General features: G+C 56.3%; 1 protein-coding gene across 1 annotated transcript in view; it reads left to right on the top strand.

Moving 5' to 3' along the window:
* The window catches only part of LOC119113833 (brain-specific angiogenesis inhibitor 1-associated protein 2), a gene marked incomplete at its 3' end in the record, with an annotated part of 70,540 nt that overhangs the window by 16,577 nt on the left and 31,932 nt on the right, over positions 1–22,031 (top strand). Inside the window, 1 exon segment of the mRNA XM_037238064.1 lies at positions 7,641–7,716. Within this exon segment, the coding sequence (XP_037093959.1) occupies positions 7,641–7,716 (76 nt within the window).

The raw sequence follows: 22,031 nt of genomic DNA, 5'->3' as shown, positions 1-22,031 counted from the left end.
ATGGGGATAACAACTAGACTTGCTTCAAGCTGAGCGTCTCAAAAGTCATTGGGGGATGGGGATAATAACAAGACTTAATTCAAGATCACTTCTTATGTTGTGGTGGTAGACAAACACTGTTGACGGGCTGACAAATACCTTCAACAGCATCAAAATGGATGTTAGGATCTTCCTTAATAACGGCCCACGCCTACCACGCTTCCATGGACACCACTGTCACCATCGGCGTGGCTCCCCCACCGATCAGCGCCGGTGTGCCTGGGGCGTGGTCTGTAGCCCCCTCCCCCTCCCCCGCCGCCGGCCATGAAGCGGGGTCAGAGGTCACGGCTGTAGAGCTCTGGATCCGGCCCCTCAGGGGGAGGGGAGGGGGAGGGCACGTCCTGTTGCAAACAATGGCTGGCCTGACAATCAGTGGGCCACTAACGGGGCAGTTGCCCCGCGCGGCGGGACCTTGGTAGCCGTTTGCCGCGAGCTGCTGGCTGGAGATAAACGGGCATTCTCTGTGCGTTGTTGCAGCGACGACAAAGGAACGGTAATGACCCGTGCCATAGCAGGGCGTCCTTCGCTTGCGCGTGAAGAGAACAACTGGAGTCGAGCTTCTCTCGACGGGCAACGCACGTGTAGAGCTGCAGGCGGGGTGTGGTCTCTTATTCAGCTTCCCCAGTTTTGAGAAGAAAGTGGGCCAAACGCGGAGAAAAACCTGTTTAGTGTTTGTCATCTTCCACTGCTCTCCCCTCCCCCTACTTAAACTACTTTTACAAAACTTTTCTCTTGATTTCATGAATAATTTGCAACAAAACACGGCCGAAACAGTTCTTTGCGGAGCGTACAGTCAATTTGTTGCAGCAAGTTCACACTTCGAGCTTGAGGGTGAACGAAATATCTGGGAGGAACAAGGGAGAGAAAAGAAAGAAAGAGGAGACATGATAAATGGCAAATGCGTGAGATGTACCGTACAGAATCAGGCCTGGAAAAAACAGCTATCAATTACCAAACAATTCATGAGCATTTCAAATGCAGTAAACAATAACATCAGCATACAGGGGTCAAATAACGCCTTTGATCAGGCCTATTTCGATGTGACTCGATATCTTCAAGGTCCATGGCGATGGCGCCGCTGGAGATTCGGCCGTGAACTCCAGCGCCTTTTACCAAACGGTCGCGTAGGAGTTAGCGGCTTGGGCTTACGACGGATTACAGGATAGCGCTTTGAGGGCAGTTAATTTCTTATTGCCGCCTGCCGCTTGGACGAGGAGCCAAGCTGTTCCCGTATCGTCAAGCTAAACGATTGTACTGGAGGAAAGTTTTGCCAAAGGTCGCGAAGCGTCGAAAGCTAACTTCGATACAGTGGGCGCATACACGATAAGCTACGCGTTTATCACACATAAAAGGGAACAGTCGTTACACCGATACCATGGTTGCTATTTGGAAATGACTGTAGGTTGTTATGCGTGGTTGATTGACAATATTGCAAGCGCTTTTTAATGTTTCGACTGAGGAGTGTAATTAATGCACGAGTTATCGTTGGCCAGGCTTGGTCCTATATCTCACCCGTCCCTTCTGGTTTAAGATTGTTAGACTTCGATGAGGTCGTCAATCTACCGGCGATTTCAAAGCACTGTGTGCCTATTGTGAAACGCATCCCCTCTCCCGGTGTATCCGACAAGCTAATGCTGGCAAATTTAGACGGATGGGCTCATTGGCTGGGCTCACTAAACACGTTCTTCTCTGTAGGACAATATGTCATTACGATTTGGCCCGGTCGGACGTTTCGGACGTTCTGTCGCCTCAGGCAAGTAGTCCGACTCATTCGCTAGTCATCTGGACCACGGCCCCTGCGTCAGCGCTGTCCAAATGCGCGTCTCAGCTGAAAACCCGAGCCGGGTTCTACCACCCACCGCACCTGCTCGGCAGTGCAGCCGTGGCCCCCGCACAGATAGGCACCTCCCGCCTCCGCCGCGTCGTCCCACGCACCCTTGGGTCACGGCCGGGGTCAGAGGTCAGTCGCCCGGGGCGCCCGCGGCGGTCGGCCGACCTTGCCGCGCTCTCATTGGCTGCTAGTGCGGGAGCGCGCGCGCCTTTCGCGGTGGGGGATCCTCTGCTGTTGAGATCACCGCCGGCTGCCACCCGGGTCCGGTGTCACCGGCGAAACCAGGCCACGGGGCGTCCAGCGGCGGCCGACCCACTGCACGCGCCCCGCTGGCGGCGTCTAATTTTTTGGCCGGGCCTGTCGAGTGGGTTCCGCGTCCATGGAAAGAAAGCGCGCCACTTCGCCGGTTCACCCGGTTTCCGACTTGCGGGCGGCAGCGGTGTGGGCTGCACCAGGACGATCACATAACTACACTGCTGGGAACGATCCCAGCTCACACGGCCGGCCGGCGTCCATCGCTCGCGGCGCCATCGGTAATGCAGGGGATGTCAAGCCGGTCTGGGTGGTGCAACGGAAACCCTGCGCGTTTGCACGCCGCTGTGTTTCGGAGGCCGTGAACATCTCCACCGGTGTAACAGTCCGCGCGAGAGGACCTACCCTGGCGCTTGCGGTGGGCAGCCCCTGGCATTCTCGCCCGCGTTGCACCCGATGGCAAGTCGGGGCTCGGCAGCGTATTTTACATGGAAGCAAGTCGCGAGTACCGCGCCTATTCGCCTACATAAAAGCCTTAGGGGTGAAATGTCGGCTCTGCCACGCGGGAGGCAGGCCTGAGGGTCCCCTTCGAGTCCTTCTGTCAGGATGCCAACATTCATACAACGCTTCGGCTGTTTTGCCACATCGTTAATGCGAAGCTTGCGCAAAAATGTTGTCAGAAAACAGCACTAATAGCGCTAGAGGACGTCTTCATCCAGTGTGTACTTTAGCCTTGGCATCGGGAGACCGGGCGGAGACCGGGCGCGGCAGCTCAATAACAGAACAGCTATCAGACCAATAAACGCCGGGAGATTACTGACTGATGACTGTAAATGCCGGGTAGTTGCTCACAGCGTTTCAGGCGATATAACAGCCGCTAACCGCGCGGCTATGAACGCCTCGCGGCCGTCCAAGCGTCCCTCAGTAGGACAAGTACAGCAGCTGGAAGCGGACGGGCGGCGACTCGAACCCCTGACCTTGTGACCTTTGACCGGGTGGCGGACGGCGCCTGACTAATGAGGTGCACCGCAGCTGGACTGCTGATAGGGTCCGGGGTGGCGGTGGTGGGGGCGCAACTGGGGCCATCTGACCGTAGTACTAGCGCTTCGGTCATGTTCACCGGAGCCGCTGAGACCAACCCGGTTTCGCATTATGCGCGGCAGTGTAATGGAATATCTTGCCGCTGGAGGCAATGCGGGCAAACGGCTTCGATGCTATCAGTAATCTGATACCTTTATGCGGTCCAATCATCAGTGGAGGGATGGACCTCGATACCAGTGCTGTTAAACCTGGCATTGGTGGCAGGTGCCTGGTGCTTGCTCGTACCCTCCGGATCTGAAGCATTTCCGGCTTTGTTTGTTTCTTTAAGCCTGTCATGAGGTTGCACAATCGCATAGCAGATAACAGCGATGGCAAGGCCGCTTGCAAGGCCCCGCAGTGCTGCACGAAATAAAGCCTGGCCCCATTATGCAATCATTTGAAGATTGTGGTGGCGTTAGAGGGCAGACGAGCTCCTCTGGTACACCTCGTACACCTCGATGTCTGGTGTCGCAAGCCGCAGCCGGAAACCCGGCGATACGAGAGATAAGAACAAGCCATCCTTTTTCAAGGCCCGGGATCTTCGCTCGAGGCAGTCATTCTTGAACATGATTCAAGCAATGCTTGGGCTAGTATCTTCGCAATTCTGTCTCTTACGAAACCACACTTCGGCGCTGCCAGGGTAAACTCAGCCAAAACTTGCGTGAGTCGAGAGCAAACAACAGGCAGACCGTGGTATTCAGTTCGGCAGCATGCAGGGGTGATGGAGCGGGGGTCGTAGCCGCGTGGCGTACCTTTACACCGGCGTCGCCCTGGCCACCGTCGCGTGCCGTTCCCCGCTGGCCAGACGGGCGCGGATGAGCCGCCGCGCCGGCTACGCCAGGCGTGACAGTTAGTGCCGTGACGACCCGGACGAGAGCGCGGAGGGAGGGGGGGGGGGCAGAGGTCAGTCGGCCCCGGTCAGTCGGTGGCCAGCGGTCCGTGGCGCGGCACGGCCGGCGTGATCCGCTTAACACGCCCGGTGGAACGGCGGCTGGACAGGCCTCCCCGGGTCAGCCAGTCGCCAGACCCAGCCGGTCGCCAGACGCAAACGGTCGCCGGACCCAGCCGGTCGCCAGACGCAAACGGTCGCCGGACCCAGCCGGTCGCCAGACGCAAACGGCCGCCAGACCCAGCCGGTCGCCAGACGAGAACCAGCAGAGCGGGTCCCACTGCTGGCCGATGCGGAAGCTCATGGCCGCAGACATGTGCCTGGATCCCATGGGTGAATCCAAGATCTCATGGATTTCATGTTCAGGGGATCCTGTGATCTGTCTGGGGCTCCAGGCCCATGTTTGCTCCTGGGGATTCGTGACAGCGCTGTGAGCCAGTGCGGGACGTCACGGAGACTCCCGTCACACTGCAGGCCGGTGACGGAAATCTCTGCAGGAAGCTTACGCGACACTGTCACGCCGTGAATTATCGTAGGTAATGACGTCAAAGCCGAACCAAGATAAATACAAGTCATGCGCCGCATTCCTTTGGGGTGTTGTCATCCCTCTACTTCCTTGAACCCGTTTGTATCAGCCGACCGTTCCTTCGCGGCAGTCAAAGCACGGCAGGTTTTGACTGGTCTGTACGTGATTAATGGTTGGTGAATTAGTGAAGGCTCAATTCATATTCATCATCCCAATGAGTGAGCTTTGTATGGCGTCATTTCAATTTCACTGTAAAGCTTTTTCGGCGTTGATTAACTAATATGCGCACGTTTAGACCCGTGAAGAGGAGACCCTAAGCGATGGGTTTAAGTATATACGCTTGGGATATGCCGAAGAAGACTGAATCATCAGTGATGTGAAGAGAAGGCAGCTCATTGGCAGCTTGTGATCATTATACAATCGGGACATCAGCTCTTGTGATCATTATACAGTCGGGACATCAGCTCTTGTGATCATTATACAGCCGGGACATCTGGATTGATTCGACAGAGGCTATTCAGCCCCATTTCAACCAAATTCAACCAATCGCGCCGACAGCACAAGCTGCTCGCCTCGAACCTCAGCTCGCTGGATACATCTGGGTCATCAGCTGGTCAAATTTGCATTCCCACAGTAATATGGTGCGGTTTGGGGGGAGTGCAGCGGCGCCGGTACCGCGGCGGAGCCTTGAACAGAGCCGGAAGCCTGCGCTGGCACTGCCGGCCGTCTGGGAACGCCGGCAACGGCCGCAGTCGGCACCGCGGACCGCGGCGCTGATCGGCCCGGCTCCGGTTTCCGTGAGAGCCGCCGCCTTATTACAAAGTCAATAAACGCCGCGTACCTGCCGGTGGCACCCCGGCGAGAAGGAATGCGACCACTGCACCGGCACCAGCGGAGGGCCCGGGACTTCGGACAGGCATGGCCCGTTCAGACTGGTACTGAGGTTCGAGTACGCTGCTCCCGTGTTGGGCTAGGTGCTCCTAGTTCGGCCGACCAACAACTCCGGCAGCTGAAGAGATGCTGCTTGTTCTATCGCAGAGACACGCGCACTCGGCGGCCGCAGCCTTGTTTACGCTTAACGTGTAATTTTGCGGGTAATTGGGCGGAAAAATGACCCGCTCATGCAGATATTCCACTCAGAGATATCTAAATTGGGATCTTGACTGTATCAGCGATGCATCGCACGAGACTGGCACGCCACGTGCCGCACTTGTCCGATGCACCCCAGGGGTCAGTTATCCGCACGCTGGACATCACCGTAGCAGTACCGCGCCGTCCAGCACATCCTCAGCAGCTGTCACCGCGCAGCCCACAGCTCCCGCGGCGGGTGCACTCCTCGTTGTTGCCATGGTGATTACCGCGCGGAAGCCGGCAGCCATGGGAGTTGTGCGGCGACAGTGGCGCGCGTCGCCGCTGTCAACTGGCACAAGTGGCGGCTAATTTGGCGCGCCTCGGCCCCGATCACTTTCCGTGCTCCGATTCCGGCGCGTCTGCGCCAGAGCCGCCGGCAGCGGGTTTACTTTTATCCTGCCCGCCGCGGCGATTATCAGCGCGGCGGCGGCAATTACAGCGCGGCCTGGTCCCTTTGCGGCGTTCTCGCCTCAATGCGGCCGACGAGAGTGAGTACGAACAGCTGTCGGCGGATGTCTGGGCCGGACGCAGCAGTGCCCCGTATGCTGGCGCGCCGGCGAAGTGACAGCGCCAAACGACTTGACCTGGGGCACTAGTAGGAGGCAGGCTCTCCAATTTGCCCCGTCAAACCTCACTTCTCGCCTGTCTGTCAACGCGCCACCGCCTTCCCCGCCACGGTGCCGGGCCTATCACCTGTGCGGAGCCCCCCGTGGCGGGTGTCCGTCAGCGGCGTGTGCTTCACATGCCCCGCGGCGGACGTCCGTCAGCTGCGGATTCTCCGCGTACCCCGCGGAGCCCGCCCACTACCGCAGCTCGCTGCTGGCCGGGTCCCGGCTCCCGCTGCTGGCCGGATCCCGGCTGGGCCCCGCCTCGGACGGCCGCCCGCCACCGCAGCCCTCCGCTGGCCGGATCCCGGCCGGGCTCGGCCTCGGACGGCCGCCTCGCGGCACCGTCACACCGGTGTGGAAAGTTTGGCTGTCGGCGCCGGCCGGGCGGCTCGCGGTCCAACAAAGTCATTACCGGGCGGCGCGGGCGGCGGTGGCCGCTGGATGCCATCCGGGATGGCGGTGGGACTCTCGCCGACTCTCTGTCGCCGCACCCAGACTCAGTGACGTCACAGCCGGCTGAGGCGAGGTCCGAGCCATCAGCCGACCCAAAGTCGATTCGTCTCCGGTCAGTTGGAGACGGAGCAGATCGTGGGTAGGCCATTGGGTCCGCAAGGGAAATTAAGGGTTTTTGAAATTTTGTTTGCGGAGTGTGCGGCTAACATTTGGACTATAAAAATGTCTTTTTGGATGCATTAGATAGAGCCAAACGTAAATGTTGTCATTTGCCAGTGACTCGTGCAGCCGACTTGAGCGAGCCTGGGAAGCTCGGGTCCAGGGGCGTGGTATCCATTTCTGTTGGGAGGGGGGGGGGGACTTCAGCGACCCAACTTGGGCGGCCGAAGTTGTAACCCCTCCTCCGCGACTTTGGGAAGAAAGTGGGACAAAACTAGGGAGGAACCTGACACTGTTCAGCCCCCTCCTCCGCAACCCATTTCGTGAAACTACGCCCCTGGTCGGGTCAGGTGCTGCTGGGGGCGGGGTAGATCAGAACAAGAATGTTTACTCGACAATGGGTAATAACTCACTCAAACGCAGTATTTTTGAAAAATGCGTTGTACGATGACACACAAATGCAGAGTTTATGGACCTCAGCACGATGTGCCTTGAATACCTTTGATGTGATCCTGAATAGTCGTCAGCTTACGTAGGCACAAAGGCTCAATGGTCCTGGTATGGCACGTTTGCGTCGCGCGTGCCATAAACAACGTTGTCGAGCTCTCGCAGCGATACATTGGCTGCTGCACGTGTTGTGTCCCGGTGCTAATGCATCGTCGCCTATTGCAGAACATTTTGGACAAGTTTAACCCAGGCGCGCGCCAGCTGATAGCCGCCGGGAAGGCGTACCTAAAGGCTCTTCATGGTGAGTACCCGCACAGGCTGGGCACGGGCCAACCCTCACAGCGCGCACACAGCTTGGAGGCGGGGGGTGAGACAGAGAGGGGGCTTTGGAAGGACGCAGCACAGTTGGTGTGGCATGTCTGGGAGTGTGCTGTGTCGTGGCAGTTACGTTTTCGGTTTAGTCGCCTAATGTGAACAGCGTGCGCGCCGCGAGGGGCAGATAAGTTGGATTAGTTGATCATTGCAATGAGCAATGTCAGTCGGGTGTTTTATACCGGGCCCATGACTTAAAGGTGCAAGTGCCCGTTGTGTTGTCACCTGTTTTGCAGCAAATGAAAAGCATACTGTGACTTAGTCACCTGGCTCAAAACAACGCCATCAAGCTCCAAGCTGCATTCAGCTTTTTATTTATGCATGAACATCACATTCTTCTGTGGATCTTCGTACCTCTTTGAAGGAGCATGTTCGCATCCCCCCTCCCCGCCCGCCCGCCCCACCCCCTCCCACGATTTTGAGCTCGGAGCCGTAGTACTACCTCAACCCCGATGCTAAAGCACTGGAGAGGAGCCCAAGAGAAGTTCTTGACCTTTTTTCCTTCCAAATATAGCCCCCCCCCCCCAGCACTTTTTACGAAGTCCATCCCTGTAACTGCGTATCCGGCGTAGCGTTCGTCATCTCCAGACCCTCCGGGCCTACCCCAATAAAGATGCCGTGGTGTCCGCGCGCGTGCCTTTTTATTGCGAGGGCTCCTCCGCTGTGAGGATAGCCGCGAGGGCCGGCGCGGTTAGCGGGCGCGTATCAGGCCTCCCGCTGGGGGCGGGGGCGGTTATAGGTGCTGCCGTGTGATGGATGTTGTGGGGAGGCCGGAGACGGTACTAGGAGGAGGGCTGCCGGAAATTGTAAAACCCTACAGATGGCTTGTTCGCGCACAGCCAAAGAGGCTCCGCCAAACATATGACGCTCGGATCCAGCCATCCGTAACACTTAGTGTTTGTTTGCCACTCGGCTGTCGGAATTAATGCTGCTCTGTGCCTGTTGGCTGTGATGATTGATGCGATTTGAGGCGCCGCAGCGTTCGCAGCCGTGCTGATCTTAGCTCCATCAAAGCGAAATCGATGTGCATGAAAGCGAATGTGATGTCTTTTCAAAGAGATGTGAAAGCGTCCATTCTGTTTGTTTATTTCTATGGGATATTTATGTAACCGTTATGAACGATAAGCATCACGCTTTATCTACTCTAATTTGTGTTACCTCAGCTGATGACTGATGAATGTAAATGACAAAAAGCGACGTCTCCCCGACCCTCCTCTGTCATGGTATCTGTATCTGTATCTGTACCTTTATCTGTATCTGACGCCAGCCGCTGAGACCACTAGCCGTGACCGGGCCTCCCGCCGTCTCCGACTCATGAGTACCACTAGCTCCTCCGAGCGCGGCCTGCGTCGCCGACGCTGCCGCCCCCCCCCCCCCCCCCCCCTCCCTCTCCGCCGCGGCTGCTGGTCCCGCGCGTCAGGCGTCTGGTCAGCCATCTCAGTCGCAACACTGGTGGCGGGGCAGCTCGACATCCCGGGAGTGAACGCTATGGAGTCATGTTTTACTCGGGATCTCCGTGAGGCGTAGCCGGCGAGGCGGTGAACATTTGCTATATGACCATTGTAAACGTGGAAAATGGATGTTGTGTCGCAAGGCCATCGTGAGGGTCGAAAGCTGTTTTGGATACATTTAACCGCAAATCAAGTGTAGCTAAAAAAAACCTTACCTAACCTATTGAGTGCATAGCTGCAGTAGTGACCTGAATAAGTGGACTGACAGAAGGGACATCATCAGCATGTGCATCATTAATAGAGATGGCTAAATGGATAGATTGATGGATGGATGAATAGAAATACAGACAGATAGATAGATAGATGGATAGTCAGATAGATAAATAGACACAGAGAAAGACACAGACACAGACAGACAGACAGACAGACAGACAGACAGACAGACAGATAGATAGATAGGTTATATATATATATATATATATATATATATATATATATATATATGTAGCATTATCACATGTTATGGTATGTTATCGCAAGTCTATCTTCGGTCAAGCTCGTGTTATTTTACGGTGTTTTGCGGCTCATCAACCATTCGCTTTTGATGAATAAGCAGGTGAACATTTGCATGTCATCTGGAAAACTTCTAGGTACTTCATTAGGTTATAAACGCATAGTACGAGCCTCCTCGTCTATTATTTTCGCCAAAACGCTATACTTATAATCCCTCCACAGTTTCGGAAAGTCGTTTTGACCGAAGCAAAAAAGAAAGTGACGTAGCTTTAGCCTTGTCTCAGACAGGCGCCAGGAAGCTGAGGATGATCGCTCCGACGGCCGTCTCTAGTGGCGTACACAAGTCTCCTTACAAAGGAGTGCCCCCTCCCTTCCCCCTCCCCAGCGAAAAATGCTGCGCATCACGAAGAATTGTGTTCGATGTCGCATAAGGATCGGGTCGGATCAATTCCACCGACGCTCTCTCGTGCGCGGCCGTGGTCGGGCTCAGATGAATGCTTTCGCTTCCCCTGCTCTTTAGCATGCATGTGAGGTATATACGGACGACCCGTGATGGGCGCCGTGCGCGACTGGGAACAAAACATTAGCGCACGTGGAATGACGACAGATGGGGATCTATCTGGCCCGAAAGTCGGCCACTGGCGGCACCCAATCGCTCATTTTGTCATTGAACAGCTATCGATGTTCGCTTTCGTAATAAACACGCCATCGTCCGGCGCACGTATCTGGGGCACTTATTGGGCATGGTGGCAAGCCTGCGCGTTTTGCCCGACACGCGTTTCTTCGGACGGGTGGCATCATCGTTACACTTGACGTGCTGTGGAGGCGCCGCTCCATCAGATCACCGGCACTCAGAGCGAGAGGTGTGGCGATAGCCCCAGATCGCCGTTCGCAGGGTGCAGTGCAGGGACCAGGTCGCGCACACCCGCGCGAGCGGTGCCGAAGGTGAGCGGGGTGCACGCTGCAGGCGGCGAGCCTGTTGACGGGCCTCTCAAGACGGCCCGGCCGGCCGGCCACGGGCCATTTTCCGACCCCGTACTTATGATAGCGGTCGTGCACATTAGCACGGTCGACTGCCGCCGCCGGTAATGGCGGCTCCGGCTGCACGTCTAACCTTCGCGCCACCGGCTGATGGCGAGGGCGGCTACGCCTGCGCGTGGCGCGGCAGAACGGCGTATAAGCCGCAGCGTGCGGCGTCAGTTACGCCGTTCTGGCGGCCCGACGCGGGGCGCCACCGGCGGCCGCGTTAGTCACGTGGTGCGGTCGTGAGGCGCAGCTGCTATCACGCGTGACCTGGCCGGCACGTGACCTCCGTGATGGCCGGCTGGGCGCAGACCCATCCGTCACGTGCGTGACACGCCCGGCCCAGATCCCCTGCCGGGCCGGAGCTCGTGACGTGACGTCACGGCCAGCTGTTGGTTGTCGCCGACCGTGCGTTGTGTGTGCAGGAGAGGAGATGGTGACGGCGGTCGGCCAGCTGGGGGCGCTGGCAGCAGGTGATTGGACAGCCCCACAGCTCAGATGTGAACCAGAGCTCAATGAAGTGCTGCGTGCACACGTGAGGACATTGTCGTCGCTGCTGATGTCTGCGGCAGGACCATGCGTTCGGGCTTCATCAAGCCGAAGATGACTACACAAACGGCAGGATGATGAGAAGGGCGGCCGGAGGAAGAGCCCGATCGCGGGCTACATCAGGACATGGGGGGGGGGGGGGGGGTTACATCCGACCGGCGAATTCCTGTCAAACGGTTTGGAGGTGGTTTGCACTTTATCAGTCGAAACTTCACCGGTTATTGTGTATGGTCGTCTTTGCACAACCATACACAATAGCTGACCTGCCCAGATTTCAGAGTTTCCACGTGTGTGCCTCTCTGCTTCAGAAAACAAAGTTCATTGGTCTGCGGTTCTTTTATCATTCCACATCCTCTTCCTCTTAATGGACGACCTTGACGTTCAACACCCACCTCTGCCAGTGGTCTTTGGCCTTCGCACAGCCGCTGGATTTGTAAGCGGTTTTTAATCAGCCAATCATCATTTGACCGACCCTTCGTCAGGCACATATCTGTGGCTCTGTATAATCTTGGTGTAAGCTTTTTGCGCCGGTAGAAACCGGCATTGAAATTTTAAAAAATTCCCCTTTAAGCACGATGGTGTAGAGTTTTCTTTGGGTAGAGTGCTTTAGGTGCCGTGAAATGCTTAAAGATCTCGTGTTTAAACTGTGTGTGAAATTGGAAGTTTTGCTTTAAGTCGCACAGGAAAAAGAATAATTTATGTTCGTGGCGGCCACGACGTGAAAAATCATGGCGGGCATGGGGTGCAATATACATGAAACTTAAGGCAGCATTTTTCATCTTGAGAAGTACAGCGCATTACCTCTGAATCCCGTGTCAGTCCAACGTCCAGCAGGTTATGCAACAGCTGGCAAAAGAAAGCCGCATTAGCGCTGTCGCGTCAAACAACATCCCAGAGTCGCCCAGACGTGACGGCGCGTTTACACTTTCACGCACGGACACACGCGCACGCTCTCATAACGGACGGCATTATCTCGGTGGCCAGAACTGGGTCAATCAGCTGAGATCACCTTCCTCGTCGCGCGCCTGCTGTCGAAGACCGGCGGCTTTGTCCCCGCCGGATATCGCGCTGTTACCACACGGGCTCCGTGGAGGGGGTGGGGCGGCAGTCGCTAACCAGCTCGCGTTAGCCGCCGCCTCGGTGGCGTAACGCCACAACACAGATCCCTATCGCGCTCGCGTGCCGTCCTCCTCGTGGGGCGGCAGTCCGTCTCCCCGGAGCCGGCCCGGTCGTGACCTTGGCTGGTGGGGCGCGAGCGGCGGCAGGAGCTGACCCATTTCCCGGCCCGGCGGGCGGGCTTTTGTCCGGGCGCCCCCCGACCGGAGGCGGCGTCTTGGCGTCTAGCGGCGCGACGGCGGCGTGGCGCGTGGCAAATGTTCTGGGGGAGGGGGAGGGGGCGAAGCTGTACACGCTGCGGGCGGTGCAAAGGCAGGTCCTCGACACCTGCACCCGTGGGGCCTCTCGGTGGTAACCATGATCAGTGAGCAGGGCCGCACGACCAGAAGTAATTATGACACCGACCGTCGCCAGTCGTTTGGCGCAGTCCACGGCTCTGACCTCAGTGAGAAACCCCAGGCGCGCTCGTGATCCACTTTACCGCGGTGAGTAGATCACGGATGGTGAGCGGATGACACTTCACACACTTCATCATACTTCACACGGGCTGCGGTCAGGTGCGATCCCGTGCGCCGGCGCTAAAGCCGTCCCGTCCGCCTTCATCTGGTGGGATTAGCGAGGTGAAACTGGCCGCGTTTTACGCGCGCGCGCGCGAGTCGAGCGGCGAAAGCGCGGGGACCACGCGGCTCGAGGTCACGGCCGCTGTGCTGGGGTGGCTCCTTTGGCTGCGTTTGCAGCCTGCTCACGCTCAAGCTTACACGAGCGGTCGGGTTTTGAAAACACCGTAGCGGTCGGGTTTGGAAAACACCGTGCGCAGTTTTGTTTACATCAGGATCATTTATGGTTGTCGATGTTCATAAATATAGCTGACAGATTTCAATCCCTCTCATACACACGCACACACACGCACACACACAAGCATGCATATATATATATATATATATATATATATATATATATATATATATATATATGCTTGTGTGTGTGCGTGTGAATGAGAGGGATATATAATATATATATATATACATATATCCCTCTATATATATATATATATATATATATATATATATATATATATATATGAATGGAAGCTGTAAACTACACCCTGACTGACGTATGGGGAGGTAGTGGAATTTCTATAAAGTTTCTAGTGGGCATCTGTAATCCCCGGTGACATTTATTGGCGCTTGTTAACGTCGTAAATTCAGGACAATGCCAGTCAACCGAAGCTGAAATTTCGTTCGGTGCCTTTTCTTCGTTTAGTACCTACTTAACTAGTAACCTACTTAACGGGTATAAAAAGCAGAGGTCAAAAGAAGACACTTGAGTGCGCCTCGGCTAAAGATTAGCCTCGTTCGAAAATCCTGCATGGGTTTGGAGCTCACGTTGTTTCAATGGCGGTATTAAGAATGGCAAGGACTAACGAATGAGGTTGCGCTTACACTATCGCTTATCATTATGCGAACTCCACTCACAAGCGCGTTTTGACAAAGTGTGCGTCATTCCGATGCTCGCCTTTAATGCCGGCTGAACATCCCAGCTGGAAAGAGTGAATCGTCCCCTTTAAGTCTGACCCGTCGAGACCCGACAAAGCGGCTGCGCCTGTCACTCTTGACCCACCAGTGGCGCTGGACAGGCTGGGGCGCAGTATGCCGTCAGGCCTTTTCACCTGACACAGCTGCCAGTTCTACCGGCAGCAGTGTCGGGAGATCGCAGCGCTGTCGTTCTTGACCCACCAGTGGCGCTGGACAGGCTGAGGCGCCGTATGCCGCCAGGCCTGTTCACCTGACACGGCTGCCAGTTCTATCGGCAGCAGTGTCGGGAGATCGCAGCGCTGTCGTTCTTGACCCACCAGTGGCTCTGGACAGGCTGAGGCGCCGTATGCCGCCAGGCCTGTTCACCTGACACGGCTGCCAGTTCTATCGGCAGCAGTGTCGGGAGATCGCAGCGCTGTCGTTCTTGACCCACCAGTGGCTCTGGACAGGCTGAGGCGCCGGTATGCCGCCAGGCCTGTTAACTGACACGGCTGCCAGTTTATATCGGCAGCAGTGTCGGATATCGCAGCGCTGTCGTTCTTGACCCCGGGGGCTGGACAGGCTGAGGCGCCGTATGCCGCCAGGCCTGTTCACCTGACACGGCTGCCAGTTCTACCGGCAGCAGTGTCGGGAGATCGCAGCGCTGTCGTTCTTGACCCACCAGTGGCGCTGGACAGGCTGGGGCGGAGACGCCGCCAGGCCTGTTCACCTGACACGGCTGCCAGTTCTATCGGCAGCAGGTCGGGAGATCGCAGCGCTGTCGTTTTTGACCCACCAGTGCTCTGGACAGGCTGAGGCGCCGTATGCCGCCAGGCATGTTCACCTTGACACGGCTGCCAGTTCTATCGGCAGCAGTGTGGGAGATCGCAGCGCTGTCGTTCTTGACCCACCAGTGGCGCTGGACAGGCTGGGGGCGGATGCCGCCAGGCTGTTCACCTGACACGGCTGCCAGTTCTATCGGCAGCAGTGTCGGAGATCGCAAGCGCTGTCGTTCTTGACCCACCAGTGGCGCTGGACAGGCTGGGGCGCCGTTGCCGCCAGGCCTGTTCACCTGACAGGCTGCCCAGTTCTAATCGGCAGCAGTGTCGGGAGATCGCAGCGCTGTCGTTCTTGACCCACCAGTGGCGCTGGACAGGCTGGGGCGCCGTATGCCGCCAGGCCTGTTCACCTGACACGGCTGCCAGTTCTATCGGCAGCAGTGTCGGTAGATCGCAGCGCTGTCGTTCTTGACCCACCAGTGGCGCTGGACAGGCTGGGGCGCCGTATGCCGCCAGGCCTGTTCACCTGACACGGCTGCCAGTTCTATCGGCAGCAGTGTCGGTAGATCGCAGCGCTGTCGTTCTTGACCCACCAGTGGCGCTGGACAGGCTGGGGCGCCGTATGCCGCCAGGCCTGTTCACCTGACACGGCTGCCAGTTCTACCGGCAGCAGTGTCGGTAGATCGCAGCGCTGTCGCTGCCAGTTCTACCGGCAGCAGTGTCGGTAGATCGCGGCTCTGTCACCCCGTCAGCTGACATCCGCTGGGCGCCGGCGGCCGTGGCGACACCATTGGCCGGAAGCCATGGCGACGGCTTCACCTCGTCCCGGGGGGGTGGGGACACGCACAGTGGGTGGCTCGACCTCCAGTGACCTCGCATGTCACCCTGCGGCTGACAACGACAGCCAGACACGGCCATGAGAGGTGAACAGGACTGGACGGTCTTCCTGATCTGATCTCCCAGGTGGCATATTGGCGTTTAGCAGAGCTGAAGTAGTCCGCAGCTTTAGTGTGTGGGATGCTTTTGGAGCACTTAGGACTGGAGACCAAGATGCAAACGGCTCTGGTGTTAGCCATACTGGATTGTATTGTTTGTGAAGCATGCTTTATGGCGCCGATATGGCGCTTCGAGTCGACAAAGAGGTCGTTTGTTTCCTTGACAGTGTTATGACCATTTTAGCTTGGAATTCGCTTGCAACGGCATGTTAACGGACGATTCGAGGTGATGGATTATTTGGGCATAGAAATCCGTTTAGCATTTCCAAATTTCACGTGGTTTTTCCGCAAGGTATTGTTATATAGTTTTTCACAATTCACTGGATTTAAGAAAACGACATGTACGTCCAGCGGCTTTGGACATAACGTTACGTGGTACACATGTATGTCCGTAATAGCCTGCGGCCGTTCCCTTTCTCACGTAATATAAACTTCGTCCAACGATCACCATTTTGAAGGCGTTGATGCATGCTTCTCAGTAGGGTCAATGTACACGGCAAGCGACGGAAATCACTTGTGTTGTGCTTGCGCTACTTTAGGACGCAGAAATACCAGAATGCCTCCGAGCGCCCAAGGCTTCCCCGTGTCCACGCTTTAATACAGGTCGTCAGTATCGAAGAAGAAACTAAGAGATGAAAAGGAACATGCTGTCGGTTCTGCGTCTCAATGTGGCAATTACCGCAGTGAAACGTGCCACACATTGTCACTCGTATTCCCTGACGATGGGCGTCGAGAGCTCATTTCTCCCGCCTCTCACTCCCTCGGTAATGGCCGGCGCGGCGGGCACCGGTCTGTCTGGGAGACCAGAGAACCGCCTGTCCTACCCGCCGTGGTGGCTGTCACGGATGGCTGCCCACTGGACTGTGTCAAATCGCGTGATCTCGCGAAGCCGGCCGACCAGACCAGCATTCCGCGGTGTCATGTCGTGGTGTCGGTGGCGGACGACTGCATGGATCACCCCAGCCCGACACTCCTCACCAGAATTGGCCTGCCTATTTGAAGACGCATCAGCATGAAATCATTTCACTCCGCGCCGGAAGTTTCTCCGACCTGCCGGTGGGGCTCGGCCGCGCGGTTCTCCTGAGTGGAGGTGCCCACCGGATGCAAGCGCGCCGCTGGTGAAATTGAAACCAATTCTGGGCGTAATCGGACGCGTGTCACGTGCTCCCTTGAAAGTATCGGGGTTTATGGCTGATGCGTGAGCTTCTAAAGACGTTTCTCGGGGCGATGTGATTGGTCTGTCGCTCCTGTCTCACAAAAACGGGGCGGCCGAATGTGATGGGGTCATGCTTGGAGGACGAATTGGAGCTGCGTAATGGGCAGTGAGTTCGGGAGTGAGAGTGTGAGTTATCTAAGTTAGGCATAGTAGGGCTGAGGGACCAGTATTGGGCACAGGCGGAGTGAGCGATCTGTTTTTCAAACGTTTTACTCTTGCCCAATGGAGGTTAAAGTCATCGAACGGGCCAACGTACTCAGGGTGTCAACGCTCACTCGTACTATGAACCGCCTCCAGCGAACAGTCGTGTTGTAATGGACGCCTTTACAGATGGCTGGAGTTAGAACAGTAAACGCCTGGTAAAGTGAAACCGGGAGCGGCAGGCCGAAACAACAGGCATTGCAGCAGGAAGGTCTAGGTTTCTTAATTAAAAAAAAAAACAAAAAAAAACAGGAAATTGACGCCGGCAGTGGAACAGCAAAATGTGGAGAAGTGCGAAGTTCATTTCAGCCTAAGGCATCGTGAATAAGGCAATAAAACGCATTGATGCTAGGGCGAATTCATGCTGCACTGTCGTTTGAATTTATCCGACACCTATACCGTGCCAGTGCTGTGTATTCCTTCTCAGCTGAATGCTGTCAATCCTGTCGGCGTACCTTGCGTGACTAGATCAGCATAAACCAACGCAGATCTACTGGATCTACTGGACTCTAACTGGATCTTGGTGTGGCCTGTGCCAGACATTCCTTTCGGTCCGGGGCATTTCGACTGTTATCCTGCAGGAAAACACATGATCTCAAAACGTGTCGCTCGTGGAACGGAAGGCAAACGTGGCGAAATCCCCGCCAGCACTGGCTCAATGTTGGCCTGCGGAATGTTACCACGGGTAGACGGAGACTGACCCGCGCCGTTGTTAGGCAACGTGTTGGCTCACTGTATACGCAGCCACATTGTCACGACTGTGGAGGCAACCGGCCGATTGAGGCCGGATGCGTGTGGAAGCGGTGTTGGAATATTGGATTGAGCTTCGCAAGTCAGACGTGTGGCAACGCCGGAGGTTTTGTGGCACAACACTTTCTGCTGTGCACTTCTCCATAGACTTCTCTTCTACGATGGAGGTATGGAGGCACGGCGGAGGTATTGTATAGAAACGCTGTTGACTTCTCAGATATCGACCGCGTTTGGCAGCACGACAATGCATTGGTAATTCAGTTCCCCCAAAGTTCTCTGTCGTGTCGATCTAAATTACAATGAAACATGAATTTCTCGTCTGGTATCATTGAGTCGCGCTGCCTGATTAAATTATTTTTGGAATCGACTACTGCTTATGCATAGTTTTCCGGTTAACCGTAACGCAATACATTTTCCCATGCTGAGCTTGTAACGGTTTGGCAGTGTTTCCGGCAGCAGGGGCAGCCGCTGGAGCGTGTGGTTCCCGGCCTCTCTACATCAGGCGCCCGCTGTTCCGACTCCAGCCGCTTGGGAAGGGCGTCATCCATCACACAACTGTTCGGAGGGCTGAGGTTGCTAAGCTATATAAACTTACATACTTGCCTTTCGTTAATCGCTCGGTAAACGTTTGTTTTCGAATTTTTCCCAGTAAGTGAAGGAAGCATTTAGCTGTTGTCTTACTTTCAGTTGGTGGGGGAATAGCTGCTCTGAGTGTCATTTCTGCTGTGACAATATTTACGCAAGGGCTTTGAGTGGATCTTCAATATTTTCGGGACGTTCTCGGGTCGAGTTCCAATATTTACGCACTGGTTAGGGGTCGGCCACCAATATTTTCGGGGCGACCCTGAGTCGGCCACCAATATTTACGCATTGGCTGAGAGTCGGCCACCAATATTTGCGGGGCGACCCTGAGTCGGCCACCAATATTTACGCATTGGTTGAGAGATGGCCACCAATATTTTCGGGGTGGGCTTTAGTCGACCACCAATATTTGCGCGATGGTTTGAAGTCGGCCACTAATATTTTCGGGACAGTCTTGAGTCGGCCACCATTTTTTTCGGGGCGGCCTTGAGTCGGCCACCAATATTAACGCATTGGTTGAATGTCGGCCACTAATATTTTCGGGACGGTCTTGAGTCGGCCATCAACATTTTCGGGACGGTTTGAGTCGGGCGCGCCAAACCGCAGAGCGACGCAATACTCACGCAGCAACAATTTCAGACGGGAGATGGGCAGCTAAGACAATAATTCACGATCCAAACTACGCCATTTGACGTCGATTAGAAGAGAGAATGGCAACTGCAGAAGAAGCGATAGTGTTCTTGTTCGCCAAACTTTGTTTGATGGATGTATTTGGAGCGGGAGCCCGCAGCGTTGCCACAGTTGCCCTGTCCTGCCAACCAGTTCAAACTGCAGCCATGTAGCATGAGGATGAGAGTCGAACTATCGCCGCAGGCACTTGATCGTTGACATGCAGTCAGCGGCTGTGCTGGTGTGTCAGAGTTTTGAGGGAAGCACCTCGACCTTCTGTTAGCGCTCAGGACCTTCTGTTCGCGCTCAAGCACCTCGACCTTCTATTAGCGCTCAGGACCTTCTGTTGGCGCTCAAGTTGCCTCCGTTCAGCATAAGAGCTCTGTTAAAAGCGAGCTGGCTCGCGAGCGCCAAGTGGCTCCTAGTTTGACAGGGTCCCATTCGCTTCACTCGGACTGATAAAACGCAGACAGGAATCACTGCTGGGTATGGTGGGAAGTGCCACCCATTGTAAGTAGCTGGTCGTAATTAACAGATCGCTTCGCGCGACACCACACAAAGCGGCAGAAAAACAGCGCATTTCCATCAACTACACGCGGCATCTCCGTAACACCTTCTGACGCACCAGTGCCCGGAGTTAGACATCTGGGGCCTTGTCATCGTCATCATCGGGGTCGGCGGTCATCTGAGGCCCTGTGATCAGCTGGCGCCCGCCGGTCACTGGCCCGGGGTCGGCGGACAGCGGCCGGTCACTGGCCTGGGGTCAGCAGACACCGGCCGGTGGTACGTACTCACAACCTGCACGGGAGGGAGACACCAGGTCTGGCAGCCTGGAAGCTTATCTGCGGGCCCTGGCTGCTGGGGGGCTAGTAATGTGGTGGTTTAGCCTGACGTGTTTCTTTTTGCCAGCACGATTAGGCCGACCTGATGGTAGAACACCGACTGAGACTTAGGTTGAACTTGCTCCGGAGGCTTGTCATACTGAGGGGGTTTTGTCGCATGTTATTCTGAACTACGTATTTTGTATTGGGCTTCCGTCATGCACTACTGCTGTGTCCTGCCTGAATCCGGAACTGCGTCCTAGTCCTGAGCCTGGTGACAGTCCCCACATGTACCGTAATCCTTCACTGGGTACCGTAGTTCCTCACCTCACTGAACCAAGTCACTCATAAGTACGAACTGGAAAAGAGTCCCACCAGCATGAGTTTATCCATTAGCATTCTTACCAACTGTTTGCTCTTTTCGGATGGGATGGAATGAGTCATGAATCATGACAGCATGATTGAACATACATTGGACATGCCCGAGAGCCTTGCCACCGTGGAATCGAGCGACGGAGACCGGACGGAGACCGCACGCAGACCGGACAGAGACCGCACGGGGACCGGACAGAGACCGGGCGGAGACCGGACGGCCGTATGGCGCAGCCACGTGTGGAACGGCATTATCCGTAACGCAGTGTCTTGCGGTCAGCTTCTGAGGCCCGCTCGCCGTCCGGTACTCGCCAGCCCGTGGCGGGTGCCATTGACAGGCTGGACACGGCGCCCCCGGCTGCTCGCCGCTGATTAAATTAAAAGTCCTTGATCTGGTGAAAACTTGCCCGCCCTGCGCGGGCGGTGAGCCGCCTATGAAATGCCGGCGCTCATACCGGTCAAGATTAAAACTCTCGACGGCACGGAAAGGTAGGCGCTTCCAGTGCTCGTGCCTGCTGCCGTAAACTTTGCGGCTCAGAATGACAGGAGTTGTCTTGTTCACTGCTTGATTCCTTGTACGATGGTATGGAGCTTAAAGCGTCTGATTACTCTCGCCAGCGCAGAGGGCAGTGTAAAGGAACAGGCGGGCGGGTGGGGGCTCCTCCCCTTGTATGTTACGTATCCCGGAATCGTTCGAGCTGTCGTTAAATTAAGGCTGCCTCACCACGAAACTATTTTATATCGGCCTTAAAATCTTAAACATTTTACTACTCAGATCATCTAACCATACATTGTTTCTCATGAAGTTTCCGTGGCAAAAATGGGGAAAATCGGACGTTTGCCGTTCTCTCGATGCATTTTTGGCATCAGGTGTCCAAGGAAACCACAGGCATACATGTTTGCGCGCACATTTTCCTATCCATTCTACACAAGCCTAGGTTTAATGGCTAGGCTGTTACGTCCTGAGTCTGCGAATGCGTCCAGGAAGTAAACGAACAGCTGTCCGACACCCGGATAACAGACATCGACGGTCATTCGTGTGGTCTCGTCTGCAGTAGGGCGGGAGCGCCGATGAACCCGGCGACGCCGCGTGTTGCGCGGGCCCAGCATGGCCCGCTGAGCCGCGCCCAACGCGGGCGACAGGCCCCGCCTGCCGGGTGCGGGCCCAGCATGGCCCGCTGAGCGGCGCCCAACGCGGGCGACAGGCCCCGCCTGCCGGGTCGGGGTGAAAGCGCGGCGGGAGGCGAACTCCAGTGACGGTCGGCAGCCGCAGCCGCAGCCGCAGCCGCCCGTCCCCTCCCCTCCCCTCCCCTCCTCTCCCCTCGCACCCCCGTGTCCGGGCCTGGGGCTCTCTGTGGCGTGCCACACCGGCGGATCCCCCGCCGCCGCCGCTTCTCACCGCTCATCGCCGCCTCGGTATGATCTCACCGCAGCCAGAGGCCGCCGGCGGACTGCGGTAGCCTCACGTCGCTGTGAAGCCGAAGCTTGGGCATGCAGCATCAGCTGCGGAGGCCCCAGCCGTGCTGCAGGCGAGTTTGCGGTCGGCGCCGTCTCAACACGAGCGTTCTTGCCTCGCGCCCGGCGGGCGTGGCGGCAGGCTCGGTTTCCAATCCCTGCGGTGGCGTTGTTTGTCGACGAGTTCACGCTCTCCAGTGCAGCCACCACTGGCGGCCGCGTCCCGCTCCGGCCGAGC

Source organism: Pollicipes pollicipes, unplaced genomic scaffold (genome assembly GCF_011947565.3).
Source record: "Pollicipes pollicipes isolate AB1234 unplaced genomic scaffold, Ppol_2.1 Scaffold_7262;HRSCAF=8765_pilon_pilon_pilon, whole genome shotgun sequence".
NCBI classification, from domain to species: Eukaryota; Metazoa; Arthropoda; class Thecostraca; order Pollicipedomorpha; family Pollicipedidae; genus Pollicipes; species Pollicipes pollicipes.
The sequence above is the reverse complement of the archived record's forward strand: the minus strand, read 5'-3'. Positions and strand labels throughout refer to the sequence as shown.